Source organism: Camarhynchus parvulus, chromosome 26, assembly GCF_901933205.1.
Source record: "Camarhynchus parvulus chromosome 26, STF_HiC, whole genome shotgun sequence".
NCBI classification, from domain to species: domain Eukaryota; kingdom Metazoa; phylum Chordata; class Aves; order Passeriformes; family Thraupidae; genus Camarhynchus; species Camarhynchus parvulus.
The window spans coordinates 3223819-3249369 of NC_044596.1; the positions used below are offsets into that span (position 1 = coordinate 3223819).

General features: G+C 42.3%; 1 protein-coding gene across 2 annotated transcripts in view; it reads right to left on the reverse strand.

The window, feature by feature from the left end:
• The window catches only part of SRGAP2 (SLIT-ROBO Rho GTPase activating protein 2), a 112360-nt gene that overhangs the window by 10856 nt on the left and 75953 nt on the right, over window positions 1-25551 (reverse strand). For both annotated transcript variants that reach the window (XM_030965578.1, XM_030965577.1), the window contains exons 11-19: window positions 22852-22936; window positions 19795-19822; window positions 16572-16602; window positions 15633-15693; window positions 12482-12559; window positions 9501-9635; window positions 7253-7358; window positions 5880-6104; window positions 1927-2006 (exon numbers count right to left, since the gene is read on the reverse strand). In XM_030965578.1, the coding sequence (XP_030821438.1) occupies window positions 1927-2006; window positions 5880-6104; window positions 7253-7358; window positions 9501-9635; window positions 12482-12559; window positions 15633-15693; window positions 16572-16602; window positions 19795-19822; window positions 22852-22936 (829 nt within the window). The remainder of the gene's footprint in view (window positions 1-1926; window positions 2007-5879; window positions 6105-7252; window positions 7359-9500; window positions 9636-12481; window positions 12560-15632; window positions 15694-16571; window positions 16603-19794; window positions 19823-22851; window positions 22937-25551) is intronic.

Below are 25551 nucleotides of genomic sequence, written 5' to 3' on the forward strand. Positions count from 1 at the left end.
GCAGGGGTGAGGACACAGAAGATGCTCTGTGCCCGCTCCTGCAGAGCTCACACAGCAGCTCCAGCCATGCCCTGCCACTAATCCAGCTCCCTGCAGGACTCTGACATTATACAGAGGCACAATAAGGGCATTTAAGACACTCAGGAAAATCAATGTGGAATTCCCCTGGATTATTTTTAAGGCTCTGAAAAAAAAAATAATAATCTGCCAGTGTTTGAGTGTAAATGTGTATTGAGGCAGCTCCTGGTTGTGGGCAGGGATCAGGGGAATGGAGATGAGCTCAACCACACAGCCCCAGTGGGCTCCCTCTAATTACTTTAAAGGAGCTTTAATGCAGCCAAGCAATCCATGGAAATTGAGTTCTTTCCTGGAGAAAAGAGATTTGTGGTTCCTCTGCCCTGATCCAAGTGAGATCTGCCACTCCACACAGAGATCTCTGCACCACAGGAACAAACTCAAATGGGCTCAGAGGCCAAACACAAGGCACAGCTTTTCCAGTTATTCCTTGGGAGCTCCAGAACCGGGTCTGGAGCTGCCTCTAGGCTGCAAGGAGGTTGCAGGGCTGGAGAAAACAATGGTGTGAATCCATCTGAGCCAGATGGAGGCTGAGGGAGCAGAGCAGAAGCATCTCCCCCCAAAAAGCCCCACCAGCCCAAGTGACTGAGGGCAAGCAGCAACAGGAGCTAAGATCTGAGATGCCCTCAGGACTGGCTGCTCTAAAACCCAGCAGGATGGCTTCTGTGGCAGCGTTGGAAACAGAAAGTTTTAATAAAAGGCAAAATAACAAAAGCTCTTTACAGAGAAGAGAGAAACTTCTAGGCTTTTCTCCTTTTTAAAGAGACAAAAGATAATTTTGTCACTCCATCAATGACAAGCACAGTCCTACAGGCAGGGATCATCATTGCACATCAGTCACTTCATCCTTCCTCTGCTCTGGAGGGGGCTCACAGGATGTTCCCCATCCCAGGAGGAGCCTTTGGGATGCCCACAGCTGCAGTGCCACCTTTTCCTTAGGAAATATCCTGGAATTCTCAGCCTTGGTGCCTCTTTTCACTGATAAGACAAGCAATGTTGTCACAGACATCTTTTATGAAAAATCCTTTCCTTAGGATTTTTCCTCCTGAGAAGCTGAGAGGCCTCAGGAACAAAATGTCAACAATGGTTATCTGCTGCTGTGGAATGCAACAGGTGCATCTGTGATTGGTCTCATGTGGTTGTTTCTAATTAATGGCCAATCACAGCCCAGCTGGCTCGGACACAGAGCCCGAGCCACAAGCCTTTGTTATCATTTTTTGCTATTCTATTCTCAGCCAGCCTTCTGATGAAATCCTTTCTTCTATTCTTTTAGTACAGTTTTAATATAATATATATCATAAAATAATAAATCAAGCTTTCTGAAACACGGAGTCAGCTCCTCATCTCTTCCCCAATGTGAAAACCCCTGTGAACACGGTCACAAAATGTAACTGAGCTTCTTCAAGGAAATCCACAAATGATCTCTGAGAGAGGCCCTCAGGACTGCCTGCTCTAAAACCCAGCTCTCAGAGGAAGACAAGCAGGTTTGGGGGTGTTTTGCTGTCCCTTTAAGGGCTTTGAGCACTCACAATTCTCCTCCCTGAGCCACTGACAGCAGAAATGCCTGGCACAGGGACAGGGAGAGCACACTGAAACACACCCACCCTCCCGCTGAGACCCCATGAGAAGCAGAGAAGCAGAGACGTGTTCAAAATTGTCCAAAATTGCTAGGTAATTCTGGATATTCCCACTGATCCTACACCTTTGTACCTCCTGCCACCAAACGCTGCCTCCAAGTGATGCTTTCAGTGAATATTCTGATTTAAACTCCACTTTGCACCCTTAAACAAGCCCAGCCTCCCCCAAGGCAGGCTGCACCAGTTTCCCCAGTAACGAGCAGAATTCCCATACCATCATCACTGGTGTGGTGCTCAGCTGTGACATCCTGCACTGAATCTTCTGTCAGGGCTCTCTCTCCATGGGGGCTTTCACTGCAACAGAAGGAAACAGGGACAGCTGTGACTGCTGGGGATTGAGGTCCCTCATGGCCAACAGGCAGACAGAACATCCTGGAAAGCAATCAGACAGAGCTGGGAACATCCTGGAGAACAACCAGACAGAACTGGGAATCCCCAGCAGCAGGAGTCAATATTTAGGTTTTGCTGCCGCAGACACTTCGTGGATGCATCTGCTGAAGCGGCTGTGGGTGAAAATCAAGCTGAATTCTTTGTGATCAGCCAAACCAAACATCTTGGTGACCCTTTCTGAGTGCCATCAGCACAGCCCAAGTTCACATCTCACAGCCTGGAGCCCTGGAGATGCTGAGCACTCCCACAGCAGTGCCAGGCTGGGTCCAGCTCCTCCCTGCCCTGCCAGGATGATTCCCCTGGCTGCATTCTCCACTGCTCTAATTAGCTCATTAGATGGCTGATGAGAAAGCTGCAACTTCCTGGGGGAAATCACTCCTTGATTTATAACCTGATACTTCCAGGTCTGTGTTTGTCATCTCCCTCCATCCCTTTCATCGCCACCTTCAACGTCCCATTCATTTCCCTCAACAGCTCCCACAGCCCAATTAGCTGCCTGTAAATAAAGATTCCAGAGCACCTAAACTGCCAAGAGGACTCATTTATGTTTGGCACAGAAGAAAAGCTTCGAAAGGATCAACAGACAACAAGTGGCAAGCAAAGGTTATGTTTTTGTAAGAGCAGCTCCCTCTGGACAGGAGCAGAAAGGAAACTGGAAGAGGATCCATTGCCTCTCCCAAGCAGCTCCACAGAGCTGCTGCCAGCTGGCAGCCCTGCCTGCCTCTCTCAGGAGGGAAAAAAAGGGCTAAAAACCAGTGCTGGCTCTCCATCTTACACCAGAAAACTCCTTTGCTGCCTTCTGTGACTCCTTAAAGGTGATTTTTAATCTCCATCACACAGGAGGAACTTCATCCCTCATTTTGGCCCTGCAATGGTTAAAATAATTTTATTTTTGCCCATCTACCTCCTGTGCTCTTCTAAATATGAGGAAAACAGAAAAAAAAAATAATGAGAAGAGCTGAAATGTCTGAACAATTCTGGCTCCTTATTCTGCTTAATCCACCAGGCTGCCCAAGATCTCCTGAGCCAGCACCTCAGCCATCAACCCTCCCCATGCTTTGCAAAGCCTTTTATGCTCTTTAATAAAGTTTGCAGAAGCCTCTGAAGCCAGCTGGAGGCCCCAGGAGGAAGCAGCACTGAGGGCTAAGGTTTCACCCAGACTGTGAAGTCATGTCGAGCACAGCTGCAGCTCCAAACCCTGCACGGGGGCCACGTGCCTCTCCCAGCCATGCCTCCTAAAAAGCAGCATTTCCACCTAAAAAAAGCAGCAATTTCCTCCTAAGAAAATTGTCCTTGCTGAATTTCCCACCTAAAATCCTGTCCTTGCTGCATTTTCCAACTAAAAAATTGTCCTTGTTGGATTTTCCACCTAAGAAATTGTCCTTGTTGGATTTTCCACCTAAGAAATTGTCCTTGTTGAATTTTCTACCTAAAATCCTGTCCTTGTAGAATTTTCCACTAAAAAATTGTCCTTGTTGAATTTTCTACTTAAACTCCTGTCCTTGCTGCATTTTCCACCTAAAATCCTGTCCTTTATAAGTAATGAATTTCATTTGTTAAAATTATAAAGTTACATTTTGTACTAGAACTTCCTAGATCATCATAAAATTACTGATGGAACCTAAAAAAAAAAACCTCTTCATTTTCAATTTGGAGAAAACCTGTCCTTGCTGCATTTTCCACCTAAAAAATTGTTCCCTGCTGCATTTCCTACCTAAAATCCTGTCCTTGCTGCATTTTCCACCTAAAATCCTGTCCTTTATAAGTATAATTTTAACAAATGAACTTCATTAAAGTTACATTTTGGTAAACTTCCTAGGTCATCATTAAAAAAAAAAACCTCTTAATTTTCAAATTGGAGAAAATCTATCCTTGCTGCATTTCCCACCTAAACTCCCAGGGATGCTCAGGGTGGGATTTTGGGGTGTCTGGGCAGGCCCTGGGGCTGATCAATGATCCCTGGGGGTCCCATCCACACTTTTATTCCCTTCACCTCATGGCACAAAACCTCTTGTCCAAATTAATGTGTTTCCTGAAGGCCATAAATATTATTAAGTTGGTTTTTTTTTCCCCCCTGCAATTCCTTCATATATAACATCAGCTAAAAACATCAGAGAGAGGGGTGAAATTAAGAGAATTTCCAAAAGGTTTTGGCAATTGCTGTGCACACAGCAGCGAGCTCGGAGGAGCCTCTGAATGAGGAGCGATCCCACAGCTCTGAGACAAGCCAGGGAAACAAGGCCTGCTCTGTCCCCACAGCGACTGCATTTAAAACACCTATTTATTTTAGCCACCAAAATAACCATTCCCATTGCTGTGAGGCTGAAGGAGAGCAGGAGCAGTGGGGGGGGAGAAGTGGGACACAAATGAACATTGCTGATCCTCAGAGGGAGGGATCAGCTCAGGCAGGAGGGAAGCAGAGCCCTCCTTTCCTTTTCTTTCCCTCTCTCCTTTCCCTTCCTTCCCCTTTCCCCTTTCCTTTCCTTTCCCTTTCTCCTTCCCTTTTCCTTTCCTTTCCTTTCCTTTCCTTTCCTTTCCTTTCCTCTTTCCTTTCCTCTTCCCTTTCCCTTCCTTTCCTTTCCTCTTTCCTTTCCTTTTCTCCTTCCCTTTCTCCTTCCCTTCCCTTTCCCTTCTCCTCTTTCCTTTCCTCTCTCCTCTTTCCTTTCCCCATTCTTTCCTTTCCCTTTTCCTTTCCTCTTTTCTTTCTCCTTTCTCCTTTCCGTCCCCCTTTCCTTTCTCCTTCCCTTTCCTTCCCCTTTCTCCTTTCCCCTTTCCCTTCTCCTCTTTCCTTTCCTCTTTCCTTTCCCCTTTCCCTTCTCCTCTTTCCTTTCCCCTTTCCTTTCCCCTTTCCCTTCTCCTCTTTCCTTTCCCCTTTCCTTTCTCCTCTCCTCTTTCCTTTCCCCTTTCTCCTCTTTCCTTTCCTTTCTCCTTTCCCCCCTGCCCAGACGACAGGAGCTGCTCTGCCTGAATTGCTTCCAGATGCGCTCTGAGCCTGAGCACGTGGCCAGGCCCCCGGAGCTCCAGGCTGCATGGAAACGGTGATTTTGCATTCCTGCCTCTTCCCTCCCCCCCTGCAGCCCTGGAAATTCGACTGTGCCACAGCCTTGGAGGCTCAGCTGCAAGTGACCCCTGCGGCTGAAGCAAAGGAACTCCAGAAAAGGCAAAAGGCAGAGAAAAAAAAAAAAAAAAGGAAAAAATAAAGAACAAAAAGAGACTGATTTTGGCAGCTACCAAACCAGAACATCCAAGAAAATCCCTCCACAGCCTTGCCCTTCAAGATAAGTGAGTGAGGTTTGACAACTGAATAGCTACTTTATACCAGCTTATTTCTTTAAAGCTGATGACTCTCCAGAGAGACCAGAGCCATCTTTGCTGCTATAAAACAGATTTAATATATATATATAATATAATATATATATAATATATATATAATATATAAAATATAGATAATATATATTATATATTATATATAATATAATATATAATATATTATATATTATATATTATATAAAATGTATATAATATATAATATTATATATTAGATAATATATATTATTATATATTATAAAATATTATATATAATGTATTATTATATATAATAATATATAATATTATAATTTTATTTTTATATATATACATATACATATATATATATGTGTATATATTTATGTATATATAAAAATACATAAAACAAATCCTGAATGAGCCAACACTGCTGCAGCATCCTAACCCATGGATAAACATCCAGCCATGGCTCTGTCAGAGCATCCCTCGTACCAGTAATCCTCTGTGTTTCCACCTCTGCTGTAGACTGGGCCCTCCAGCTCCCTGGGCCCTGGGAAGATGTTCTCATGTTGGATGATGATGGTTTTGATCAGTTCATTGACGTGAGCCTGGCAGGAGACCTGGTCGTGGCCCTCGGGCACAGACATCAGCGTGGGCCCAAAGCAGATGGCCAGGTTGTAGGGATCCATCATGTTCTCTTCACTGAACTGAGATAAACTGCAAAAAAAACAGAGGTGGGAAGGAGGGTGAACAGCAGAATCATCATCACCATTGTCACTATCATATCTCCTGAAAAATCCCTTTGCCAGGATTCTTCTCCTGGGAAGCTGAGAAGCCTCAGAGAAAAAATGAAAACAATAATTATCTCATTTGCTTCTCCTGTGTTTTGCTGCTTTGGAATATGTTTGGAGATTGTTTATCCAACAAGTGAATGTTTGATTGGTTTCATGTGAATTGTTTTAACTTAATGACCAATCACAGCCAGCTATATCAGGACTCTGGAAGGAGTCAGGAGTTTTCATTATCATTCTTTGTAGCCTTCTGTCTGTATCCTTTCTCTTTTCTTTAGTATAGCATAATATAATATAATATAATATAATATAATATAATATAATATAATATAGCCTTCAAGAACATGGAATCAGATTCTCAATTCCTCCTTTGGCCTGGGGACCCTGAAAATACCACACAGCATCTCCATCCTCTGCTCAGAACACAGCTGAGCTCAGTTTTGGGCTTCATGGGACACAAATATTCTGGATCCAGGTAAGAAATGAAGTAGAAACTGCAAGGGGAGTTTGAAAGCTCTGGGTGCTGATTTTAATATTTGATTTTATTTCTTCTCTGTTGTTGTTCAGAGCCCACCTGCAGCCCAACTCAACACCAGGGTTACAGCAGGATTAAAACTGAATGGACTTTAAACTGAAAGAGAGGAGGCTAAATGAGATATTGGGAAGAAATCCTTCCTGTGAGGGTGCTGAGGCCCTGGCACAGGTGCCCAGAGCAGCTGTGGCTGCCCCTGGATCCCTGGCAGTGCCCAAGGCCAGGCTGGATGGGGCTTGGAGCAGCTTGGGATGGAGGAAGGTGTCCCTGCCCTGTCCATCCTCAATAATTCCATGCTTATCCCAGACCCTGCAGCAGAGCCCTGGGAGCCAGGGATGCCAGGGAGGGTTTGCAGGCAGCTGCTGGAGCAGAGAGGCAGCACAGGTGAGCACATTCCTCAAGGCCAGCTCAAAAAGGAGGATGCCCAATTTTGAGGGAATGCTGCTTCCCACCTCTGCAACTGAGACCATCCAAGTAAAACCACGCCAGAACTTCCACAGCTACAAATCAAAGGCTCTGAAGGTGCTCCCAGGGGTACTCACTGATTGAGGAATGCAAAGAGGTATCTCATGACAATCAGGGTGGTCTTGGGCAGGTTCAGCAGCACCTTCCGGACGTGCAGCGCTCGCTCCTGCAAATTATCCATGGCTGGAAAAGAGAGAGCACAGAGAGAGTCACCCCTGTGCCACAGCCCCAGGGCCACCAGGACCCCTGCCCTGCACTCTGGGCAGCCAGCAGAGACCAGCAGGAGGGGATTTGGCTGCACAACCTGCCAGAGAAGGTCCCCAAACACCTCCCTGGTTTTGGGGAAGAGGAAACAGGAAAGCCTTATAAATATGATTGTCTGGTGAAAGAGTTTGAGAATATGGAAACTATGAGCAAGATTGAAATTAAATGAAGTTTTGAGATACCTTAATTATGAAACAACGGGAAAACAATGGTGTGGCCAGCTGAAGGTAATCCCCTTTTGATGGAACAACACCCTCTGCCTGCAGACAGGGCCAAGGGTCAGAGCAGACCCTACAGCTTGGCAGAAGGGGCCCAAAGAGGAGTTTTTAGGGTTTAAAATGTAACACAGTATAGTAATGTAATGATTCTTATAGGCTGTATGGAAATGCTGTAGGATTTGTATATTGTACTCAATTGATTAGTGAAAATTAGAATATTCAGCACAGAAGATTTATGGTATTGTAATGGGAACCTCGCTCTCTTACACACTCATCCTCTCTTGTCAGGGACATATTTTATGAAAAATACTTTTGCTAGGATTTTTTCTGCTGAGATGCCTCAGAAATGAAATGTAAACAAGAATTATCTGCTGCTGTGGAATGTAACAGGTGCATCTGTGATTGGTCTCATGTGGTTGTTTTTAATTAATGGCCAATCACAGCCCAGCTGTCTCAGAGTCTCTGGTCAGTCAAAAGATTTTATTATCATTCCATTCCTTTCCTTTCAAGCCTTATGATGAAATCCTTTCTTCTATTCTTTTAGTGTAGTTTTAATATATAATTTTCTTTGAATATAATATATACCATCAAATACCAAATCAGCCTTCTGAAACATGGAGTCAAGATTCTCATCTCTTCCCTCGTCCTGGGACCCCTGTGAGCACCACCACACTCTCTCTCTCTCATCCTCTTTGCCTCTCTCTTTACTTCTCTCTGTGGCAGCTCCCAGCAGGGCCCTGCACCCTTTGCAATAAATCACAAATTCCAAGCCCTGGCTGCAGAGATCTCTCGTGTCCGTCTGTCCTGACCATCCCACCCCCTGTGCTCCTCCATCCTGAGAGCGTGGGAGCTCTGGATGTCACCTGGCACAAGGGCTCCTTCAGGGCAGCTGGGAAAGGTGGGTGTTTGAAAAGGAGGAGCTGGAACACTCAAATGAACATAGCTAAAGGCTGAGGCAAAGGGCTCTGTGTGCGGCAGCCTGCTGAGAAACAAGTGGGCAGCATAAATCAGCTCAGAAGGGAGAGCTCCTTAGGGGGAAAGGGGATTTTGCTTCTCAACATCACACAAATCCGAGTCTGGAAATGCATTTATCAGGAGCAGAAAAGCACAGGGCATTCCTGAAGCTGTCTGCTCAGTGATCTTCTGCCTCTCTTCAGGGGCTGCCCCTGCAAAGGCCATTTCTCAGCCTGGACAATGGAATCATTCTTCAGTTCTGGGGGGATGTAGCAAGAGCCAGGCCACTTAAAAACAACACAGAAACCACAAACAGCCCTCTGCCCGGCAGAAACACCTTCAGTAACCATGAGAAATGTTACCAGTGAGTGGCCTGATGATTGATATGCTGGAGCAGGAGGCAGTGGATGGTCCCTTGTGGGTATGAAGCTAAAAGGAGCATGAATAAAAACTACCTTGTCAGCTGAGGCCAGCACACAGGAGCAGTAGATATCCAGGGAAAGCAGATATCCAGGGCACCCTGCTGGTGATCCCTGCCTCAGACAGGGCATTTCTGACATCCTCTGATGACAGCTCTTCAAGATTATTTTACACAAAAGAGGGTTTTTTGCTTTATTCTCTTTTAAAAGAATCCTGTCACCGAGCACTGGCTCACAAAACCCCATCACACAAAATCTGTGAATTTCCATCTTCTTGTTCACTGATGTCAGAGCAAGGATGGCTGTGAAAAGGTGACTGGATAACAGAGAGCAGCCCAGCAGCACAAACCCAGCCAGAGAAACCCCAAAATCTCACCCTGGAGTCAGGAAAAAAAGGGGAAAGGGAGGGAAAGCAAGCGGGGGGATGAGGCAAATGAATCTCATTTCTTTGCAGTTCTTCATGTACTTACTGACACAGGCAATGAGGTCATGGAAGATGTCCTTGGGGAACAGGGGGTGCTCCAGGCCTCTGAAATAGAGCTTGAGGACTCCTGCTATGGAATCCATGTCGTGGTCATTCTGGTCCCCAGCCAAGGGATCTTCCCCTTAGGAGCAAGGAGAGAAAAATCAGAACACTGGAGGAAATCACTGGAAGGAAAGGATTTGTGCTCATCCCACCCACCCCAGGGGCACTGCAAGGGTGAGGCACAGAGGGACCCCCAGGTGGGAAGCTCTGCCAGGAATGCCAGAACACCTGGGCCAGCTCTGTCACCCAAATGTCACCCAAATGTCACCGTGTGGTGGTGCTCCTGCTGCAGAGAGACTCCAGGTGTTCTGGGCAGGGGAGAACATCACAGCTCCAGCACCTGACAGGAGGATTTAGGTGACCCAAAAGTGCAGCTCAGGTGGCACAGGGGACACAGGAGCATCACACACCTGGCCCAGGGGACACACAGACATCACACACCTGGCCCAAGTGATAGAGGGGACACTGAGCATCACACACCTGGCTCAGAGGACACACAGACATCACACACCTGGCCCAGGTGACCCAGGGGACACACAGACATCACACACCTGGCCCAAGTGATAGAGGGGACACTGAGCATCACACACCTGGCCCAGGTGACCCAGGGGACACACAGACATCACACACCTGGCCCAAGTGATAGAGGGGACACTGAGCATCACACACCTGGCCCAGGTAACCCAGGGGACACACAGACATCACACACCTGGCCAGGTGACACAGGGGACACAGGAGCATCACACACCTGGCCCAGGTAACCCAGGGGACACACAGATATTACACACCTGGCCAGGTGACACAGGGGACACGGAGCATCACACACCTGGCCCAGGTGACCCAGGGGACACACAAACATCACACACCTGGCCCAGGGGACACACAGACATCACACACCTTGCCCAGGTAACAGAGAGGACACTGAGCATCACACACCTGGCCCAGGTGTGTGCAGACCCAGGGAATGAGGTGGGGGAAGTTTCTGGGACAATTTGCTGCTGCAGATCCACCACGGTTTGCCTGCACTACCAAAGGGAAGATGCTCACTCAAGGAGTTGTTCCCTGGGGAAAACTCCCTATCAGCCATAATTAGATTTAATGATGGGGCAACCCTCAAATTGAAGCTATATGTATCCATTATGTGACTGAAATTACCAAAGCTTGCCTATTATCTTAATAACACACAGGATAATAAATGGGCCACTCCAAACCTGAGCACTATCCCTGATATTAACTGCCACCAAGGGCTCTGCATGAAGTAATAAACTGCAGGGACCTTGTGGTTAGCTTTGGCAGTCCTCTACATCACAGATTTTACAGAGACAAGTGAGATTAAGGGGGCCAAAAATCCTCTTTTTTATTCTGCATGGAACCAGTGGGTATTTCCCCAAACTGGTATTTCTTCATATAGAAAATTCTTTATATAAAAATCTGATCCTGAAAAAGTGGGTATTTCTCCAAGCTGGTATTTCTTTATAGAAAATGTTTTAATATAAAAATCCGATTCTGATAAAGTGGGTATTTCCCCAAGCTGGTATTTCTTTATAGAAAATGTTTTAATATAAAAATCTGATTCTGATAAAGTGGGTATTTCCCCAAGCTGGTATTTCTTCATATAAAAACTTTTTTATAGAAAAATCTGATTCTGATAAAGTGGGTATTTGCCCAAGTTGGTATTTCTTTTTATAAAAACTTTTTAATATAAAAATGTGATTCTGATAAAGTGGGTATTTCCCCAAACTGATATTTCTTTATATAAAAATCTGATTCTAATTAAGTGGGTATTTCCCCAAACTGGTATTTCTTTACATAAAAAATTCTTTATATAAAAATCTGATTCTGATAAAGTGGGTACTTCCCCAAACTGGTATTTCTTTATATAAAAATTTCTTTATAGAAAAATCTGATTCTAATAAAATGGGTACTTCCCCAGGCTGGTATTTCTTCATATAAAAATTTCTTTATAGAAAAATCTGATTCTGATAAAGTGGGTATTTCCCCAAACTGGTATTTCTTTATATAAAAATTTCTTTATAGAAAAATCTGATTCTGATGCTTCTCCTGACTGTGACACACATTCCTGCCCCCTCTGCTGCTGAGGGCTTTCACTCTCAGGTAGATGCAGCTGGGGACAGGTGACATCACCCACCACACGCTGCTCATTAAAATTCCCTCTCCCCCAAAAGGAAAATAAAGCTAATTAACGCGTGCCCTCGTCCTGCAGCAGCAGCGAGCAGGGAAAAACCAGCGATCCTGTTCTTTGGGAGCACAGATTCAAGGGATGAACAGAAGCCCTGTTGTGACGCAGGGAGCGCCTGAGGAGCAGCTCCTCTGAACCTGCCCTGCCAGGGAGAACAGCCCAGCAAGGAGCTGATGAGCCAGGAGGCTCCCAACTGCTCCCTGCCTTTGTAGGGAATGGCTCTTCCCAGAGAGAAAAAAACCCAATCTATTAAAAGCTACCCCAAATTAACACTCTCTTGAAATTTCCCTCTCTCTCTCCCTTGCTGGTATTTTGAATAAATGTAGCCAAGCTGTGCCTCAACAAGAGAGCAAAAAGCCGTGGAAATTCACCCTCCAGCACACAAAGAGCTGGGGAGAGGGGAGGAAACTGCAGTTACACCTCATAATGAAATCCTCCACGTCCTTTAGTGCTGCAAACAATCAATAAGCTATCAGACATGAGAGGAGATTGGCTTCAGAATATTTATTACACAGACACTCCACAGGGTACAAAGCACAACAGCAAACAAGTGAGAATCCAAGGTTAATGAGCACCAGGGAGGTGTTTGGGAGAGCCTCACTCGGGAAACACAAAAATCAAAGGGACAAAAAAGAAGTGAGCTGCATTCAGGGCAGTTCTGAGGGCTCACACAAATTCCCACATTTGGCAATAACTCCTGGGCTGCTGGAAGAGCTGTTCCTTACCTCTCTCAAATGCATTTTTGATGTCATTCACTTCAACCTGGGACCCAGACACTCGGAAAATCCCCTCATGCTGCAAACCTGCAGGAAAACAAGAGATGCTGATGACAAGATAAGATGGATTAGATAAAGGAAGATGGCACCTTCAGCAGCTCCAGCTCCTGTGATAAAGGAGAAATAAGAACAAAGGCAGAGGATGCTGTTTAAAAGCCACTTTTCCCTGAGATGTCCAGAATATGAAAAACCAGAGCTCAGCACAGACAGAAGAATTATTAACCCTTCTAAACTGCTGGAGTAACAGGGCTCTGACAGCCATTCATGTCATCTCTCACCCTGGAGGATCCCCAGAGGATTTTACAACCCAGAGGAAGTCATAAACCAGCAGTGGAGCAGCCAGGAGTAAAATACGACCAATGCCAGGAGGAAAACATTTAAAATGTTTAAAAAGGATTCAGTTGGGTCTGTTGGAAAATCAAAGCCAATTGTGGAATCTGACTGAAATCAGCATCTCCTGGTGCTGGAATCAGCATCATCCTGAAGGATTTATCCCCTAGTTCCCATTTCAATGTGGTTTCAAGGATTTTGACCAATGCCAGGAGGAAAATGTTTCAAACATTTAAAAAGGATTCAGTTGAGTCTGATGGAAAATAAAAACCAATTGTAGAATCTGACTGAAATCAGCATCTCCAGGCGCCGAAATCAGCATCATCCTGAAGGATTTATCCCCAAGTTCCCATTTCAATGTGGTCTCAAGGATTTTGACCAATGCCAGGAGGAAAATGTTTCAAAGATTTAAAAAGGATTCAGTTGAATCTGTTGGAAAAATCATAACCAACTGTAGAATCTGAGTGAAATCTGCATCACCCTGAAGGATTTATCCCCCATCAGTTCCCATTCCAATGTGGTCTCAAAGATTTTGACCAATGCCAGGAGGAAAATGTTTAAAATGTTTAAAAAGGATTCGTTGGGTCTGTTGGAAAATCAAAGCCAATGGTAGAATCTGACTGAAATCAGCATCTCCTGATGCTGGAATCAGCATCATCCTGAAGGATTTATCCCCAAGTTCCCATTTCAATGTGGTCTCAAGGATTTTGACCAATGCCAGGAGAAAAATGTTTCAAACATTTAAAAAGGATTCAGTTGAATCTGTTGGAAAAATCATAACCAACTGTAGAATCTGAGTGAAATCTGCATCACCCTGAAGGATTTATCCCCCATCAGTTCCCATTCCAATGTGGTCTCAAAGATTTTGACCAATGCAAGGAGGAAAATGTTTAAAATGTTTAAAAAGGATTCAGTTGGGTCTGTTGAAAAATCAAAGCCAATTGTGGAATCTGACTGAAATCAGCATCTCCTGATGCTGGAATCAGCATCATCCTGAAGGATTTATCCCCCATCAGTTCCCATTTCAATGTGATTTCAAGGATTTTTCCAGCAAATATCCAAATATGGCCTTAAAGAAAGATTCTAGGTAGATTCTAGAATTATAACTTGGTTATTCCGAGTGCTGATGAGAATGGAACTCCAGGTTATGGTTTCTAAAACAGCAATGGAACAAGGAAAACAAGCAGGACCCGCATCCTGCTTAATGAAGATGGATTCCACCTCCTTCCCCACGTGGTAATTAACAGCTGCTTCACACACTACTAACAAATGATATCAATTAAAAACGAAAACAAATTGCAATAAATGTGCAGCATTCAAGGCTGGCAGAGGTCAACCTTCCAAAGAGGCATAAATCATCTGTCTGTGGCACGAAGTGAACAATTCATTCACTGCTTGACCTCCTACATTCAAACACCCTGAGCGCTCCTCCTCCTCCTCCTCCTCCTCCTCCTCCTCCTCATGAAGAGGACGATTGTTCCTGGTGAAGGCCACATTTCAGGGCTCAAAGGAAGGTGAGAGCAGGGGAGGGATGGGCAGCTTATTCTGCAAGGAATAAAGGGATATTGTTGGCAAAACAACGTTGGCAAGGTCAGTGATTGGGAGCAGTCACTGCACACACCACGCCAGAAACCAGAGCGCTTTCCTGCTGGGGCAGCTGCTGCACAAGCACCAGGTCCTGAGCCGCTCTGAGCATCCCTGCTAAGGTTTATTTTATAGGTTTAACCTAGAAAATATAGGTTATTTTATTTTATACTATTTTATGTTATGTTATTTCATTAAATTTTAATTTTATTGGAATGTCCCACAAACTCACCATGCACAGGTTATTTTATATTATTTATTTTATTTTATTGGAATGTCCCCCAAACTCACTGTGCATAGGTTATTTTATTTTATTTTTTATTTTATTTTACATTTTATTTTATGTTATATTTTATATTTTATATTTTATATTTTATTTTGTAGGAACGTCCCACAAAACCACCATGCACAGGTTATTTTATTTTATTTTATTTTATTTTATTTTATTTTATTTTATTTTATTTTATTTTATTTTATTTTATTTTATTTTATATTTTATTTTATTTTATTTTATTGGAATGTCCCCCAAACTCACCATGCATAGGTTATTTTATTTTATAATTTTTTATTTTATTTTATTGGAATGTCCCACAAACTCACCATGCATAGGTAATTTAATTTAATTTAATTTTACTTCACTTTATTTTATTTTATTTTTTATTTTATTTTATTGGAATGTCCCACAAACTCACCGTCCATAGGTTATTTTATTTTTTTTTATTTTACATTTTATTTTATGTTTTATTTTATATTTTATATTTTATTTTATATTTTATTTTGTAGGAATGTCCCACAAAACCACCATGCACAGGTTATTTTATTTTATTTTATATTTTATTTTATTTTATTGGAATGTCCCACAAACTCAACGTGCATATGTAATTTTATTTTATTTTATTTTACTTCACTTTATTTTATTTTATATTTTATTTTTTATTTTATTTTATTGGAATGTCCCACAAACTCACCATGCATAGGTTATTTTATTTTATATTATTTTACTTTACTTTATTGGAATGTCCCACAGACTCACCGTCCATAGGTTATTTTATTTTATTTGATATTTTATTTTATTTTACTTGATTTTATATTTTATTTTATTTTGTATTTTATTTTATATTATATTTTATATTTTATTTTATATTTTATTTTAATTTTATTTTCCAGGAATGCCGCACACACTCACCATGCCTGCTGATGAATCGGATGCAGCTCTCCACCACCAGGGGAATGGCTTGGGAGGAATCCTGCCCAGAGAGGAATCCCAGCAAGAGCAGCAGAATGAAGAGGGAAAAAAAATAAAAAATAATAAAAATGAGAAAGATTTGACTCTGCACACCAAGATCACACCTTGCTCTCTTTATCCCAAAACTCCAAAGTCCCAACACTGAATTGGAATTCCCAAACTTTATCCTTAAAGTATCAACAAGAGATTTTTTTGGGTCCTCCCTATCTCAAAAAACCACATTTTAGCTCACTTGGGTACCAAAACCCAACATTTTATCCCCAAGGCCAGGGACACAAAGCCAGGCTTTGTAAATCTTTATTACAGGAAGGCACAACAAGAGAGCAGTTTGAAATTTTAAATTTTTAAATTTTGTCTTGGAAAATGAGCAAGGTTTTGGGTTTTTGATTCCAGGTAATTTTAAATTTTGCCATGGAAAATGAAGAGATTTTGGATTTTTGATTCCAGGTCTGTCAAAACACAGAATAAAAGCAATTTTAAATTTTGCCATGGGAAATAAAGAAGGTTTTGGAATTTTGATTCCAGGTAATTTTAAATTTTGCCATGGAAAATGAAGAGATTTTGGATTTTTGATTCCAGGTCTCTCAAAACACAGAATAATTTTAAATTTTGTCATGGAAAATGAATGAGTTTTCCATTTTTTATTCCAGGTCTGTCAAAACACAAAGTAAAAGCAATTCTTAATTTTGCCACGGAAAATGAACGAGGTTCTGGATCCAAGTTTGAGGGATTTCTCCAACAAGACTGAAAAGGTCCAAGGAAGACAGGGAGATAAAGATAAAAAAATTGTTTTTCACTGTTCCTCCTCTTCCTGCACCACATCCCTGCCTCGTTACTGAGGGAAATGTTAATTGTTTTAATTATTGTTTTAATAATTACCTGCTTCCTCACGGTGGAGCTGCGCCTGCCACTGGTCCAGGGGTGCAGGAGGGGGAAAAAAAGAACAGAAAATCAGGAAAATCCTCCCCCATCACCAGCTCATCCCTCCAGAGCTCCCGGCCACGTGCTGGAGCAGGGAAGGAGCCAGAAATCCCAGTGCACCAAAATTCCTGAGCCAGAAATCCCAGTAAACCAAAATTCCAGTAAAACACAATTCCAGGGTCAGAAATCCCAGTAAACCAAAATTCCAGAGCCAGGAATCCAAGTCAATCATCATTCCAGAGCCAGAAATCCCAGTGCACCAAAATTCCAGAGTCAGAAATCCCAGTCAATCATAACTCCAGAGCCAGAAATCCCAGTAAACCAAAATTCCAGGATCAGAAATCCCAGTAAAACACAATTCCAGAACCAGAAATCCCAATCATAATTCCAGAGCCAGGAATCCCAGTGCACCAAAATTCCAGGGTCAGAAATCCCAATCATAATTCCAGAGCCAGAAATCCCACTAAACCAAAATTCCAGAGCCAGAAATCCCAGTCAATCATAATTCCAGAGCCAGAAATCCCAGTAAACCAAAATTCCAGAGCCAAAAATCCCAGTAAACCAAAATTCCAGTAAAACACAATTCAAGGGTCAGAAATCTCAGTAAACCAAATTCCCAGACAAGATATAATTCAGAAAACCCAATCATAATTCCAGAGCCAGAAATCCCAGTAAACCAAAATCCCAGAGCCCAAAATCCTAGTGCACCAAAATTCCAGAGCCAGAAATCCCAGTCAATCATCATTCCAGAGCCAGAAATCCCAGTAAACCAAAATTCCAGGGTCAGAAATCCCAGTAAAACACAATTCCAGAACCAGAAATCCCAATCATAATTCCAGAGCCAGAAATCCCAGTAAACCAAAATTCCAGGGCCAGAAATCCCAGTCAACCAAAATTCCAGAGCCAGAAATCCCAGTAAACCAGAATTCCAGAGCAAAAAAATCCCAGTCAATCATAATTTCAGAGCCTCACTCCAGTTATGGACCTCCAGAAAAATTGTAAGTGACTTTTTAAATCACTCAAAACCTGCACAAGGCACAAGGGAGCCCTGACAAAAAAAAAAATTCCCGCAGATATTTTAATTTTGACCAGACACAATCCCAGGATGCAGGGCTGCTTGCAGGAGATGAAGTTTGATATAAATTGCACAGGGAAGAGTAGCTGGGAGCAGGCTGTGCTGTTCACAGTGGAGTCTTTATGATGGTTTTGATATTATTTCAAATAAATAAATAACATTAAACCCCCCCTGGAACTGCAGCACACGGCAGCCTTGTCTGTCTGCTCTCATTTGTCGGTGTTTTAAGACATTAATGGTAGAAAAATAGGAAAAAAGCTTTGCTCTGTTCAGGGTTTTCCCCTCAAAATTTATTGCTGGGGTTTAAAATTCCTTTAGTTTCTTGTAAAAATGAAAGCAAGGGAGATAATGGCAGAGAGGCCCTAATGGATCATTGCAGCCAATGCCCTGCCAGGGCAGATGGCTGCTGAATTATAAATGAGGGGATTAGAAGTGTGATTTTTTTTAAAAGCCTGTACAATGTGTTAATTTGGAGGAAATTCCTTTTGTAAAAAAAAAAAATCAAAAACACTGAACGAAGAATAAAGAAAATTTTAAAAAATCCAATTCCAGGGGCTGTCACAGACAATGAGGTGGGTTTTAAACTGTTAGCCAGCACGATTCTTTGATATTTAAAATCGTTTCATGATGAATAATATTTTATTATTACAGACGTCAGGGGCTAATTAGGAGCTGTCAGTTTTGCTTTGCAGTGAGGAATGGGAACAGCAGTAATGAGTCCACGCTGGTGGTAATCACCTTGCTTTTGTTTTTTTTTTTTTTTTTTTTTTTTTTTTTTTTTAAAGAAGGTAAGTTAGTGCAAGGGGAGGATGCAGAGCCTGAGCTGATGTTTGGCCCCAGATTTGTACTAAGAAACTGAAAATCCATCACTTTGGACATGGGGGTTTCTTGCTTAGACAATTTGTTTGGTGGTTGGAGCTTTGCACTTTGGCTAAAGGAACTTTGTAAAGTAGGTTTGGTTATTCTGATAGTAATAATTGTAGTTTTAGTAGCAGTATTCTGCATGTTTCAGTGTGTGCAAAAAATGGTAAGTTTAGTTGTTCATCAGAATGGGAGAGATGTTGGGGAAGATGAAACAGGAAAGCTTTATAAATATGATTGTTTGGCCAAAGATTTTGAGACTATAGAAACTGAAAGAAAGCTCCTGAATCCATCACTTGGACATGGGGATTTCTTGCTTAGACAATTTGTTTGGTGGTTGGGCTTCGGCAAAAAGGGAAATGTAACTTAGGGTGAGTTTAGTTGTTATGAAGGGGATTGGGGAGATGAAAAAAGTAAACTTTGATTGAAAAAAGCTCGAATCCATCACTTGGAAAGGAGTTTTTTTTTTTTTTTTTGGGGGGGGGTTTTTTTTTTGAAGGAACTTTGTAAAGTAGGTTTGGTTATTCTGATAGTAATAATTGTAGTTTTAGTAGCAGTATTCTGCATGTTTCAGTGTGTCAAAGAATGGTAAGTTTAGTTGTGCAGAAGGGAGAAAGTTATGAAAAAGTGTATAATATTTTAAGCTGTTCATCAAAATGGGAGAGTATGTTTTGGGGAAGATGAAACAGTGATATAATAATTGTAGTTTTAGTACAATATTCTGTATATCTGTTTGTGCAAAAAAAGAATAAGTGTCTAATATTTTAGCTGTTCATCAAAATGGGAGAGATGTTGGGGAAGATGAAACAGGAAAGCTTTATAAATATGATTGTTTGGCCAAAGATTTTTAGAATTTGGAAACTATCGGTGAGATTGAAATGAAAGCAAGCTCTGAGATACTTTAGTTACTGAACAACTGGAAAACAATGGTGTGGCCTGTCACAGATATATTTTCTGAAAAATACTTTTGCTTGGATTTTTTCTCCTGAGAAGCTGAGAGGTCTCAGAAACTAAAAGTGTTCCAGGCCAGGCTGGATGGGATTTGGAGCATCTGGCACAGTGGAAGGTGGCACTGGATGAGCTTTAATGTCCCTTCCCACCCAAACCACTCCATGATTCCATTCTGTGACTCTAAAATCAGTGTATTTTTCTAACAGACACATTTTCTGGGCTGGTAACTGATCTGGAATGACCAATTTGCATCAGATTTTCCTTAAAAACCACAATTCCTTGAGCCACACCTACCTGGCCAGGGCACAGTCTGTCCGCTGACCTGTGGAGGAGACAAAGAAATCCAGAGTGAGGAGGGAGGAATGGGAAAATGCTTTCAATATTTCTGTACAGAGAATTTAGGAAGGAGACGGAGTGAAGCAGAGGAGAGACCCAAGGACAGCACCAAAGCCATCCCTGCCAGCTCAGCTGCACCAAACACAACCAGGAGCCAGCTCAGGCTGTCCAAGCACTCCTATCCACGTGAATTCTCGGTTTTAAATAGAAATTACCTCCCCGAGCATTCTAATTGTTGGCTTCTGCCAAAAAACAACTGGGCTTGTCAGTCCCTCCCTCCCTCCTCCCAGGGGAACTGGTGGGGCAAGAGATTCCACTTCCCTCAGCCCCTGAGGAAGAGTGCAAACATTCCCAGATTTGTCAGCCCACAGCCTGAACGTGCTGGCACCAGAGCTATTTTCAGAGACAGACGTTCGGTGGTGATTTTTATAAACATATTTATAAAAAACACTCCATTAACTTGTGCTGAGTTTTGGTGGAAGCGGCAGCCAAGCTCAGGGACTTGCTAATTCAGCATCACCTAAAACATCACAACAGAAGAGGCAGCAGAGAGGAGGATGTGCTGCTGGGAGCGGGACAGGAACATTTTTTTTAGTGCAAAAAAAAAAAAAAATAAAAATCAGTGAAACCACACTGATTCCCAGCAGCTGAAAATCCACCTTCCCTCCTGTTGTCTTCCTGTTCCTGGGGAGGTGGAAGGAGGAGTGAGGGAAGCAGCTAATTGCTGATGGCTGACAATTAGCTGAGCACATCTTGATAGCCACTTTTGCTCTCCCCACGTAAAAGCCAAAACAGTGCATAATTTACATGAAAATGTTATTCTGCAGCAGAATTTCCAGCCATCTGTCCCCTTCTTTTCACCGTGGAATATTCATACAGAGAAATTACTGTGGCAGCATCAAGGGGCTCCTGCATTAGGGTGACAAATGGGGACAGGAGGCAGGGACATAATTACTTGCAGAGAGGAGGACTTGCTGCTACTTTTATTGCCGGAACTTGTCATCTTCAGATTAAGGCAATTTGCGTCACCACGACTGAAAAATGTCACCTGAGGATGGGGCAGGGAGGAGAATAAAAACCAGCAACCCCCTGAAGCTCCCAGGCACTGAAGGCACACAGCTGGAGGCACATTCTCCTGCAGAGCTCCTAACCGTGCTCTGGGGACGTGTGGAGGGAATTTTATTTGCCCATTTCCCAATTAAGCGACATTTTATGGATAAATCTAGGCATGGTCCCCAGTTTGAAGCATTAACCTGCTCCTGTGGGTTGGGAAATGGGAAGTTCCTCCCTTTCCCAGCTCCTCCTGATCTCACAGGTGACAGGAGGAGGTTTTTTGGGGGGGCTCACCCTGACACTCACTGGGTCCCTTCACAGAGTCACTACCAAAGCTCTGGTTTGCAAAAAAGCAAATGAAGAAAACAGAAGCAGCCTTTAAATCCACGCAGCAAGGCAGAAATCACATTTAATCTCCTCTCCTTTCCCCCCCCAGCACAGCTTGAGCTGGGCTCAGGGGGCAGGCAGGTTCAGAGGAAGCAGGGCTGGAATGCAGAGGTCAGGCAGGACCCAGGGATGCCATCAGCCCCAGGGGCAGCACTCTGCCACTCACACATCTTCAGAGGCACAACAAAAATGCCCTGAGGACACAAAACTTTGCCTTTTCTTACGGGAGAGCTGAAGAGATGAGCAACCCAAACCGAGGTACATCCTCCCCTCGTCTCTGATAAACACAAAACTCTTTAATTATTACAGCAAGAAGTGTTTAAGTTTTTCAGCGCGTTTTCAAACTGGAAACAAAGTTTGAAAACGCACTGAAAAACTTAAATATTTCTTTTAAATATTTAAAAGAATGCTGGCTGAGTTTTCATCCAGCAGATTTGTGGGGAGCTCAGCTCAGCCACACAGCCCTGCTCCAGACACAACCCAGGACTGAGCTGAGCCAGTCAAAATCCACTTTTTGACCTGACATTTGGACTGCTCAAACCTTCTCCTCTGCAAATACAAGGCAGGGAGGTTTCTATGGAAACTTGGGTGCATAGTTGAAGCGTTTTTGGCCAACGGGATTTGCCCATACCATGAAGGGAAAAGAAATCTGCCTTTGTTCTGCCTCCAACAGCAAATGAATATTCAGTTCTGGCTGCTGCCCCCTGACTGATGCCCTCTAGACAGGCAACATATTTCACATGCTCTGAAATCTGTTTGTGCTTCTCCTGACAAAAGCCTGGGCTCAACACTGGGCTGAACCCACAGAGGTGAGGAGCAGCCAAACTGCCACAGAAATGAGGGCTAAAAATTCTGAATTGATGGGTAAATCAGCAGGTTTGGCCTCAGAGAAATCATGAGGAACTACCAGGATGGGTATGAAGGAGGGGACACAAATGAAGGCTAAAAATTCTGAATTGATGAATAAATCAGCAGGTTTGGCCCAGGAGAGATCATGAAGAGCTCACCAGGAAGGGGAACACAAATGAAAGCTAAAAATTCTGAACTGATCAGTAAATCAGCAGGCTGGGCCCCAAAGAGATCATGAGGAGCTCACAAGGATGGGTGTGAAGGAGGGAACACAAATGAAGGCTAAAAATTCTGAATTGATGGGTAAATCAGCAGGTTTGGCCCCAGAAGAGCTCACCAGGATGGGTATGAAGGAGGGGAACACAAATGAAGGCTAAAAAGTCTGAATTGATGAGTAAAATCAGCAGGTTTGGCCCCAAAGAGATCATGAGGAGCTCACCAGGATGGGTGTGAAGGAGGGGAACACAAATGAAGGCTAAAAATTCTGAATTGATGAGTAAATCAGCAGGTTTGGCCCAAGAAGGGCTCACCAGGATGCGTGTGAAGGAGGGGGCAGCACACAAACGCACATTAATGCCTTAAAATTCAGCATTTTGGTGTTCACCACTCATCTCCCTCATGCAGAGCAGAGGGATTAATTAATAAAACATCAGCATGGCCATTGCATGATTAATGCAGGGCTGAGGAGCTCCATAAATGCCCAGCCTGGCTGGAGCTCACACTCACTTTCTCCCAGGGTCTTCTGCAGGAGGTCGTGCTTGGCCTGGAGCTTGGTGATCAGGTTCCTGCCCTCCAGGTACTCCTTCATTTTCTGTGGAGAAAACAGGATGGTGAGGGGACAGTCACCTCTCTGATCAAGGGCTGGGGGTGCTGGGTTGTGAACATGAGGGCAGGGACACTCAGTTTAGAGTGACACTGAATTTACAGTTAGAATAACACTGAATTTAGTGTGACACTGAATTAGCAGAGTGACACTGAATTTAGTGTGGCACCGAATTTACAGTTAGAATAACACTGAATTTAGTGTGGCACTGAATTTAGTGTGACACTAAATTTACAGAGTGACACTGAATTTTCAGTTATAGAATGACACTGAATTTAGTGTGACACTGACTTTACAGGTGACACTGAATTTACAGTTATAGAATGACACTGAATTTAGTGTGACACTGAATTTACAGTTACAACAACACAATTTAGTGTGGCACTGAATTTGCAGTTACTGAATGACACCGAATTTACAGTGTGACACTGAATTTACAGTTATAGAATGACACCGAATTTACAGACTGACACTGAATTTACAGTTACAGCGACAGGCACAGAATTTACAGTTACTGAATGACACTGAATTTAGTGTGACACTGAATTTACAGTTATAGAATGACACCGAATTTACAGTGACACTGAATTTACAGAGTGACAGACACAGAATTTACAGTTAAAGAATGACACTGAATTTAGTGTGACACTGAATTTACAGTTACAATTTCACAATTTAGTGTGACACTGAATTTACAGTTAGAATGACACTGAATTTACAGTTAGAGTTACACCAAATTTACACTTATAGAATGACACTGAATTTGCAGCTGCAGAGTGACACTGAATTTACAGTGACAACAAATCTGAAATTCACAGTTAAAGCACGAACTAAGTCCTGGTTTAAATATCTGGGCAAGTCTAAAGCTCAGGCCACTCATACTTGAGCCCAGCCAAGCTTGGATCAATGCTCTCAGAGGCCTTTTCCAACCTTAACAATTCTGAAATTCTGTTTATTCTCCATCTGCAGGGCGATTTCCATTGTTCCTCTGTGGGATCAGCTGAGTGTTTGGCATTTTTGGAGCCATCAGAGGAGCTGTCACCATCCCTGGGCAGGCAGGGTGGGATGCACTCAAGGAGCAACCTGTCTGAACCAACTAAAATGCTGCTGCTGTGCTTATTCTCTCACTTAACCTCTCTCACCCCACTTTACTTGTCAAACCCTGTGTGCTGGATGATCCACAGGACAAAATAAATAAAGATATTATGCAAGTTCACATTTACTCCGGAATACTGTACAGCCACACTGGCGTTTTTCTCACTGCCCCCTGATTTTCCACAACCCTGCAAATGCTGATTATTTAATTTATTTATTTATTTATTTATTTATTTATTTTCTGTAGTTCTTTCATCTCTTATCTCGCAGCTCAGAGCAGTTTTATTTATCCTCTCTGAGCTGCAGCATGTGAAATGCTCTGCTGCACAGGGGCACGTCCACGCTACAAACGGGACGCTCGCGTTGAAAACCACAAACTCTGCAAATATCACAGAGCACTCTTTGCAATCCTGAGAGATCTTAAGAATCCCCCCAGCAGGATGAGCACAGAGAGAGGATTCTTATCTAACAATGAAATGTTCTTGTTGGAATCAACCCCTCAAATGGTTTTAGCCGGGAAGGGACCTCAAAGCTCATCCAGTTCCGTGGGCAGGGACATTTCTCAGCACCCCAGGGTGCTCCAAGCCCTGTCCAGCCTGGCCTCGGACACTTCCAGCTTTCCCCAGCTCAATCCACTCCCCTTCAGGTCTGATCTGCACAGTAAGACCGCAAATCCTTGCAGTCTTATATAAAAATATCCCTAAAAAATGGATATTTTTAACAACAGCAGAGCCTGGACCCTGCTTGGCCTGTGCAGGAGCAGCTGCTGTGCAGGGTGGAAAGAGTCAAGTAGAAATATATACATAAATAAATAAAGAAAAATTAAAAACATATAAATATATATAATATATATTAATAATAATATATAAATATATACATAGACATAAAATATCTATTATATTCATATTATATTTAAATATATTATAGATTACATATATTATATCTAGATATAAATAAAAATATATCAGTAATGATATTAATATATACTATAATTAAATATTATATTATATTATGAAGATATAATATAATATGGTATTACATAATATATATGGTATGATATAATATAATATGGTATTACATAATATAATATGGTATAATAATATAATATAATATAATATAATATAATATAATATAATATAATATAATATAATATAATATAATATAATATTATATTATATTATATTATATTATATTATATTATATTATATTATATTATATTATATTATATTATATTATATTATATTATATTATATTATATTATACAATAGTATTAAAATATTAAATTCTATTATAAAATAGATTGTGATAAATAAATCTATATTATTGTATTAAATAATATGTTATATTATTATTTTAAATAATATGTTATATGTATTCTAGAAAAATATATATAAATATATAAATATAAATTAAACGTATATATAGAGAAATGTACACACTGAGGCAGTAGTGAGGGTGAGGGAAAACCTTCCAGGAACTCAGGAAGCCCTGAGGGCTCCCCAGCCCTG